Raw genomic sequence first — 8,871 nt, 5'->3', positions numbered from 1 at the left:
GTCGAAAGTTCATATAAAAATAGGGTAATACTTAAGGAGACGGGCTTCCTAACCGATTTCCTTCTAACTTTGCAATATCGTTTATTTTGATGAAAAAATACGATTGCGAGAAGGAAAATCGTCGCTCTCAACTAGAAAGAAAGTTATCACCTACTGAAAAATGACAGTTTCGGGGTTAGGAAATCTGTCATACCGGCGATCTACGGGCGTAGCGCATACTGACTGAGCATGCGCGATGACGTCAAAGTGCGCGAAATTAGAAACGTTCTGTGATTGTCGCTGTCCAATAGGTAAGTTATTAACAATGCTATATGTTATCTGTCATTTGTTTCCATTTATAACCATGAAGCTACACGAGTTTCTGGCAGCGACGCACAACAAGGAACAATTAATCGATTTGTTAATAGAACATAAGTTAATATACAGTGAAATACAGTGTCCAAAGTGCAATAATAAATTAAAACTTAATACAAATAATTTCTCATTTCGCTGCCAGAAAGTATTTTACGAGAAAAATAAGCACAAAAAGTACGTCAAGAGACAATGTTCCTCCAAAGCTTCTGCAAAAGTTAAACAGTTATAGGACTTCCAACAATCTGACATCACTGTCGTCCCAGGCCGGATCCACTGCTTGATGACTTGCAGCAGTGTTTCTTCCGTGCGATCGCGAACTGGTACAAGGAATATTTTCCTTGTATTTCGCTCTATTCCACCGAAGATCCATTTGCCATCAATTATCCGGCCGCGATTATATTTCCTCTTGCCGATTTTTGCTTCATCTATTTCCACAATTGTGTTCGGTCCTCCCAGGATGGTGGAATTTTTTTTGGACCAATCGATGCAAACCTATAACATTTTTTAAATAAATTGTATTGTAAATTTTAAATACTTGCATATATTTAACATATTAATATATATTCAATATATTTAATGTAGCAAAATATACTTACTTCTCGGCAAAAGGAAATCCAGTCTACTACAGTAGGCTCGGATAATTGAAGTTCGGTGCATAGGAAATGATGTCGTGGAGGCCTCAACATAATAAAATATGCACTCAGTCTGCACACAATTTCTAAACTTAGTTTAGATTTGTCGAACCATGTATCAACTTTTGCAGATGTTTTGAAGGAACATTGTCTCTTGACGTACTTTTTGTGCTTATTTTTCTTGTAAAATACTTTCTAGCAGCGAAATGAGAAATTACTTGTATTAAGTTTTAATTTTTTATTGCACTTTGGACAATGTATTTCACTGTGTATTACCTTATGTTCTATTAAAAAATCATTTACTTTATCATACTAAAAATTATTTATTACTAATCTAATCTACCCTAATCTGTTATCTGTTAATTGAAAGTGTTTTCCACCCATCACCCTGCGAGGGGGGGTGCGGGTGGGGGGCCTTCGGCCCCCCACCCGCACCCCCCCTCGCAGGGTGATGGGTGGAAAACACTTTTTTTCATGTCGACACTTTCTGTGTCGAAATAAACGGTGTCCAACTGCACGGTGCACAATTGAACACTAATTTGCATTGCAAGTACACACGCGTTTAATTTCGCGCACTTTAACGTCACTGCGCATGCTCAGTCAGTGTGCGCTGCGCCCGTAGATCGCCGGTATGACAGATTTCCTAACCCCGAAACTGTCATTTTTCAGTAGGTGATAACTTTCTTTCTAGTTGAGAGCGACGATTTTCCTTCTCGCAATCGTATTTTTTCATCAAAATAAACGATATTGCAAAGTTAGAAGGAAATCGGTGAGGAAGCCCGTCTCCTTAAGTATTACCAAAAATGAAATAGTTTAAATATTTTTACTTTATATTTCTTTTATTGATGTTATTTATTGATGTTATTGAAATTGTTGAAAATATCATTACTTGTATGAATTTTGAAATTATTATATTCTATTATTGAATTGTTATATATTGAACTATTATTGAATTATTATATTATTGAATTGTTGCGTTACAAAATTCGGATTGCTTCTATTTCGGACGAACGGGAGGTTCTCTTAATTCTGGACACTGAAGTGTGGCCAAAGGAGACGCAATGAGGGCGACCGATGTGGACGGGAGCGAGAGGAGAACAGCGAGGTGTTCCCATTCGACCCTAGGACGGACGAGGATAGACAGTGATCAGGGACGTATGCCAAATCGTATGGAATATCGATTGATATCGATTCATCGATACGCAAAGAATGCATGCGTAAGGACCGACGGCATCGTACCCGGCCTATGCTCGAAGGAGCGAGATCACCGTGTGGCATTCTTGTGATGGCTGTGCTTGTCTAAAGTTAACAGGATCCAGGAGTCAACTCCCGAGAAGCCGGATCGCCGCTTGATAAAATTTCTCTAACAATAAGCCGTGGACGGCATGCAGCTGAGACTGCAAAAGTTTAACACAAGGCTGACAGAGTGAGAGACCTCCCGTCGTCAATTGTGAGTGAAATCAACTTGTATTATTCTGCCTAAAACAAAATCTTTGAGACATTATCCGAATTATAATATCTGAAGTTCCGTATAACGTTTTTTTTTATTTTTCTCAATTATATTCTGTCGGTGTTACAATAGTCAGTGTCATATAAAAAGGGTCCTCCCAATTATCTACCCCTGAGACCTTATTAATTTTACTGGTTTTGTAAAAATCAGTTGGCGCCCAGTACATTGTCTTATTATATTCTAATAAATTAGCGACCTGACAGCCGCGGACCCGGCCGCGTCAGGTGAAGCCGAGTAACTAAAAAAATACCGGTCGCAATTGTAACTTTATTATTAAAATACAGTCCTGTGGTATATTACGTATTTTATGTTAAGATTGAAGTGCGCGCGTCAAGTAGCAACGCGCGTAATGAGATGCGGCGCTTGCGGCGCGAGTAGGTTTTGTTTCGAGAGAGTCGTTGTTCGTCCTCGATCGAGGCGGTTCGTACGCTTGCGCTGAGTAGTTGCGCCATTGTTCGTTTGTACTGGAAGGCGATTATAATAAAGCCAATATATATCTAAATCAACTGAGTTTGGAAAGTCCGAGTCCACCCACCGATCGAGCCCGAAAACACAACAAATCCATTTCGAGTTATTTAAACGCTTGTGTTTCCTTATGTGCGTGCGCGAGTGCCCGCGAGTGACATCAAGCTATTCTCCATCATTTTATTGGTCCTTCGAGCCGGATATTTTCCTGCCAGACTCCTCTGCTCCCAACGTCTAGGTGCGCTTCCCTTGGACATCCGAGAGTGACCTCCTGGAATCAAAATGAGTCTTGACATGGACAGTCTCATTCGAACTCAGAATGACATACTTAATCGCATCCTGCGAGCTTACGATAATCTGAAAAAGATTGGTACTTCCAAACTTACCCAGGGAATTGTGGAAGCGCGACTCCAAGCGCTCGAGGCAAACTGGGCGAAATTTGACAGCAATCATGAAAGTCTGCTTACATTCCCGTCCGAGACTTTGGCCAGTCTGGATTACACATCGCAAGACATTCCTGCTCAGGCCGAAGAGGCTTACCTCCAGCAGAAAGGTAAATTCTTAGACGTTCAGCGTACACTTCGAGCCATGGACGTCTCTACGAGTTTTATGCCCGCGAGCTCTGCCACGACGGCTTCAGCGCCAAGCTCATCGGCTTCACGTATTACGCTTCCTCAGATTCAACTGCCACAGTTCTCCGGGAAGTATGAAGACTGGCCAGCCTTTCGAGATCTCTTCCTCTCAATCATCGGCTGAGATACTTCTACCTCGCAAGTTGAAAAGCTTCACTATCTCAAGACCTGTCTTAAGGGAGAAGCGGAGCTGTTAATCAGAAATCTGGCCACTATGACGGAGAACTACGACCGTGTATGGAAAGCGTTAAGCGACTACTATGAAAATAAGAGGTTATTGATTCGTTCTTACTTCTCTAACTTCACCACCTTTCAAAAATTGAAAAATGAGTCAGTCATCGAGCTCCGGAAGCTGCTTCATTGCTTGAAATCTACGACCTCTTCTTTGGAAAGCATCGGACGTGCTCTGACTAACAGCGAAAATCTCTTCGTTTTCCTAGCTGCTCAGCTGTTAGATTCGCGTTCTCGTTGAGAATGGGAGAATTCTATCAGCGAGTCAATTGATCCTCCAACGTATCAAGAGCTGGAGAAGTTTCTTGATCGACGACTGCATACATTAAAATCTCTGCTGCCTGTCAAAACGGAAGATTCAAGCTCGGGAAGTGGTTCTTCCAAATCAACTCGCAGTTTGCACGCCCGCAAACAAGATAACAAGTTTGAGTCGAAGCGTGGTCGATGCGCACTGTGTTATAAAGATCATTTTGTGATGCTTTGCGACGACTATAAAGGAAAATCCGCGCAAGATCAGAAGCGACTGGTTGAAACGAGCGGTCTTTGTTTTAACTGTCTCAGTCGTCATAAGCTCAGTGAATGCGCTTCGAAGAAAGTGTGTACCGTCTGCGGAGATCGTCATCATTCATCGCTGCACGATGCCTATCTCAAAGCAGAGGCTGATAAAACCTCTCTTGTCGTCAGTGAAGAAGTTGGTAAAACCGCTCTTGTCGCGCGTGAAGAGCCGGTCAAGCCGATCGCCGTTCTCCTTGCCACCGCTCGTATTCGTGTCGCCGATCGCTCCGGGAATTGGCATCAGGCACGGGCACTCGTCGACCCAGGATCAGAAACTTCTCTCATCTCGGAAGATCTGGCACAAAGGTTGAAACTATCTCGATCTGCTTCCTCAGTCGCGATCTTCGGTGTCGGCGGATCCAAGGCAGCAGTCGCCCGAGGTCGAATCGATCTATCCATTTCGCCGCGGTTTCCCGGTCCTGTGGTGACCATATCTGCACTCATTCTTCCAAGGCTGACCATCTACGCCGGCGGATCCAAGGTCGACGTAAGGGACGGGACTCATCTGTCAGGATTAGAACTCGCCGATCCTGAATTTCGCCAATCAGATCCGATAGACGTTCTCCTCGGAGCAGATGTCTACGCAGACATTCTAGTCGATGGACTTCGTCGTGGAGATGTTCAGCAACCCGTGGCTCAAAACACTTCTCTAGGATGGTTGCTGTCAGGTGCTTTCCGGCCATCCTCGTCGGCACACTGCTCTTCATTTTCATCGCTTTCCTGTTCCCTTCAGTGCTCCGCCGAGGAAGAATTATCTGGGATCGTTCGGCGCTTCTGGGAGCAGGAAGAAGTTCCGTCCGTTGTTACGTCGCTCTCTAAGGAAGAACTGGAATGCGAGGAGTATTTCGTACGGACGCACTCTCGTCAACCAGACGGTCGCTACGTTGTGCGACTTCCTATCTCTTCGCCTCAGCTGCCGGATCTTTCAAGAACTCGTCGTGCAGCGGAGAGGTTGTTGAGACATATGGAAAGACGTTTCATTAAGGATACCCGGTTCCATTCCCACTATGTGGATTTCCTCCTGCAATATGAAGACCTCGGACATATGACTCGAGTGCCTGTAGCCGATCCAGCCATGAAGAGGGTCTGCTATCTGCCCCATCACGGTGTTCTACGCGAATCCAGCATCAGCACAAAGTTGAGAGTCGTATTCAATGGTTTGAGTACTCTGCCATCTGGAGACTCTCTGAACAGGAGTTTACACGCTGGTCCGAGTTTGCTCCCTGTCCTTTCAGTTATTCTTCTACTGTGGCGACGTTATCGTTACGTGTTGGCTACAGACGTAGAAAAAATGTATCGGCAGATCGTCTTCCATCCAGAAGACCGAGATTTGCAGCGAATCTTGTGGCGCTCCTCGCCTGAAGAAAAAAATTCAGGAATACCAACTGAATACCGTGACCTATGGCCTCGGATGTGCTCCTTTTCTGGCGATTCGTACCCTTCGTCAACTTGCCAAAGATGAAGGTCACAATTTCCCACTCGGAGTGGCAGCTCTCCTCAATGAAGTATACATGGACGACATCCTGACCGGTGCTTCGACTCTTGTCGCTGCGAAAGAGTCCGTCCGTTAGCTGGATCGTATCTGCAAGGCGGGCGGATTTCCTCTCAAGAAGTGGTCAGTCAATCATGCTGCCATTCTGGAAGAGATTCCGGAAGAAGATCGGTTGCATCAGGAGCGATGGTGGCAATCTGAAGAGAGCCATTCAACACTGGGGCTTCGATGGCATCCCTTCGACGATAGTTTCTCCTTCAAAATCGAACTGCCTCCTGTCGGAACCATAACGAAGCGATCTGTGCTGACTGTGCTGTCACGCTCTGCCAAGATCTTCGATCCTTTAGGATGGCTGTCGCCTGCTACTGTACGTGCCAAGATCTACTTTCAGGCAACGTGGTTGCTGGGGTTCGATTGGGACGCGTCGCTACCGGATAAGGACGCCAGACGCTGGCGAGATTTTTTCTCCGAAGTTCGCTCGCTCGAGGAAATTCGGGTCCCTCGGTGGATGGCGGGCGGAACTACCGACGATGATTGTACTACCGACGGATGTCAGCTTCAAATCCACGGTTTCGCTGACGCTTCAGAGAGAGCTTACAGAGCCGTGATATACCTGAGGACGGAGGCTCCAGAAGGTTCAATACAAGTGAGGCTGATCGCTGCCAAGATTCGGGTAGCTCCTCTTAAACAAATCACACTGCCTCGCCTGGAGTTATGTGCTTCGTCGCTCCTCGTTCAACTTACAGTACACGTTCGTCAAGTTCTTCAATTAGAAAAGGTGTCCTGTCATCTGTGGTCAGATTCTATCGTCGCCTTAGGATGGATTCGTGGTTACCCCTCCTCTTGGAAGACTTTTGTCGCTAATAGAGTTAGCGCAATTCAAACCTCTCTGTCAGGAGCGATCTGGCATCATGTACCCGGAAACGAAAATCCGGCTGACTGCGCTTCGCGGGGAATTTCACCAAAGGACTTAAGAAACCATCCGCTCTGGTGGCAGGATCCTCCTTGGCTGCAAACCGCACTCAGTTCCTGGCCTGCTTCTCCAGGAGACACTCATGTGCGTGAACTTCCGGAGAAACGTAATCAGCCCGTCTCTCTTACCACAACGACTGCTCAGGAGAGCGAGAGCTGTGTCTTCTTCCAGAGATTTTCTTCGCTGAACCGTCTGCTTCGAGTTTCTTCGTGGTGCCGTCGCTGGCTACGTCTCTCATCTCATCAGCAAAGTCGAGTCTCTCAGCTGTTTAATCCAGAAACTCCGCTTATACTTCAAGTCACAGAGCTTACTGCTACACGTCAATGTTTGATCCGGATAATTCAGAGCATCAGCTTCAAGGAAGAGATCAGTGCTGTTCGCAAGCAAGCTCCTCTCTCCTCACGCAGCGCGATTATCAAGCTGAACCCGTTTCTGGATGAGCAAGGGTTGCTTCGAGTCGGCGGACGTCTCAAGTATTCACTCCTCTCCATCGATCAAAAACACCCTATCATCTTGCCGAGAGATTCTCACGTCACTCGTTTAATCATCGAAGCAGCTCACCGCCGAGTTCTTCATGGAGGAGTTCAATTGACTCTTAGCGCCATCCGGCAGGAGTATTGGGTGCCTCGCGGCCGGGCGCTCGTCAAGAAGTGGATCCATCGATGTGTCTCATGTGTCCGATGGCGGGCGGCTGTCTCTCAGCCACTCATAGGCGATCTTCCCGCTCCACGAGTGACACCAGCAAGGCCTTTTCTTAACACCGGTTTAGACTACGCAGGCCCTATCTGGATACGAACCTCGAAGGGCCGAGGTCACCGTGCAACGAAAGCATTTATCGTCGTTTTCGTTTGCCTGTCTACTAGAGCGGTACACCTCGACGTGGTCTCCGATTATACAGCCGACGCCTTCCTAGCAGCCCTGCGCCGGTTCGTCTCTTGCCAGGGTCTGTGCCGTACATTATTCAGCGACTGCGGAACGAATTTTATAGGCGCTGACGCTCAACTTCGCTCGCTCTTCGCAGCCAGTAATTCTGAAGGCAAACTCATCGCTGCTCGGCTAGCGGACGAACAGATTCACTGGCGATTCAATCCACCTGCAGGCCCGAATTTCGGTGGGATCTGGGAGGCCGCCGTGAAATCTTTGAAGCATCACCTTCGCCGTGTAATCGGGGACGCGAAACTCACATATGAAGAAATGGCCACGCTGCTAGCTCAAATTGAGTCATGTCTAAATTCACGTCCTCTTCAAGCGATCTCTGACGACCCCGAAGATTTATCAGTTCTCACCCCTGGTCACTTTTTAATCGGTGCTCCGCTCAACGCTGTTCCTGAGCCCTCGCTCGTTGAAGACCGCATGGACCGGCTAAGTCGCTGGAAGCAGCTACAAGCGATGAGGGATCATTTTTGGAGCCGCTGGTCGAAGGAGTATCTTCACTCTCTTGCCCATCGTCCAAAGTGGCAGCAGCCTGGCGAGGAAATACATGTCGGCCGACTGGTTCTTCTGCGTAACGAGACAACGCCTCCGAATAAGTGGCCTTTAGCAAGGAAAACGGAGTTACACTCCGGAAAGGACGGACACGTTCGAGTCGTGACTGTTCGGACATCGTTTTCGACTCTCCGGCGACCAGTCAGCAAGCTGGTTCTTCTCCCAGACAGCATTATCTCAAGAAACGAAGCTTAATCTGGAGTTCCTTTTCTTCCCAGTCTTTCTTCCGCGTTTCCAGCTCTTCCGAATCTCACAGCACCTGTTCACCACTTCACCTTACCACTAAGCTAGTCAGTTTTCTAGCGCGGGAAACGTCCAGTGCCAACTCGATTATTTCGTGACGCGCACAAGGTGGGCGGAATATCACGAGCGCGAGTCTAAAGTGAATTCGGCGCGGCAGCGAGAGAGGCAAAATTCGTGTCAGCTGACAACGTCAGTGTCAACTCGCAGATCAATAAAAAATATCTGCCAGCCTGTTTATGAACTTTGACGGTTTTGGTTTCTAAGATATCATAAATATTTTTTATATTGATTTAATTTTG

At 46.7% G+C, this 8,871-nt stretch overlaps 2 protein-coding genes across 2 annotated transcripts; both read left to right on the top strand.

Annotated features, from left to right (window-relative positions):
* Positions 1-3,243: 3,243 nt before the first annotated feature.
* On the top strand, positions 3,244-3,717 carry LOC105283657. The gene has a single exon (XM_011346589.2). The coding sequence runs from the start codon at positions 3,244-3,246 to the stop codon at positions 3,715-3,717; it is 474 nt and encodes a 157-aa protein (XP_011344891.1).
* Positions 3,718-3,807: 90 nt separating this feature from the next.
* LOC113563037 lies at positions 3,808-8,644 on the top strand. The gene is made up of 3 exons (XM_026974029.1): positions 3,808-4,043; positions 4,086-5,661; positions 5,951-8,644. Exons 1-3 carry the CDS (start codon positions 3,808-3,810, stop codon positions 8,522-8,524), a joined length of 4,386 nt encoding a protein of 1,461 aa, XP_026829830.1. The 3' UTR covers positions 8,525-8,644.
* Positions 8,645-8,871: the final 227 nt, after the last annotated feature.

This window comes from Ooceraea biroi, chromosome 12, assembly GCF_003672135.1.
Source record: "Ooceraea biroi isolate clonal line C1 chromosome 12, Obir_v5.4, whole genome shotgun sequence".
In the NCBI taxonomy this organism is placed as follows: Eukaryota; Metazoa; Arthropoda; class Insecta; order Hymenoptera; family Formicidae; genus Ooceraea; species Ooceraea biroi.
The sequence above is the reverse complement of the archived record's forward strand: the minus strand, read 5'-3'. Positions and strand labels throughout refer to the sequence as shown.

What these genes read in the sequence shown, in the direction of transcription:
- LOC105283657 (XM_011346589.2), top strand. Translation starts at nt 3,244, where the DNA reads ATGAGTCTTGACATGGACAGTCTCATTCGAACTCAGAATGACATACTT.
- LOC113563037 (XM_026974029.1), top strand. Translation starts at nt 3,808, where the DNA reads ATGACGGAGAACTACGACCGTGTATGGAAAGCGTTAAGCGACTACTAT. An exon ending in GTTTTCCTAGCTGCTCAGCT is followed by an intron (nt 4,044 to 4,085) that starts GTTAGATTCGCG and finishes GAATTCTATCAG; the next exon opens with CGAGTCAATTGATCCTCCAA. An exon ending in GTTACGTGTTGGCTACAGAC is followed by an intron (nt 5,662 to 5,950) that starts GTAGAAAAAATG and finishes TCCGTCCGTTAG; the next exon opens with CTGGATCGTATCTGCAAGGC.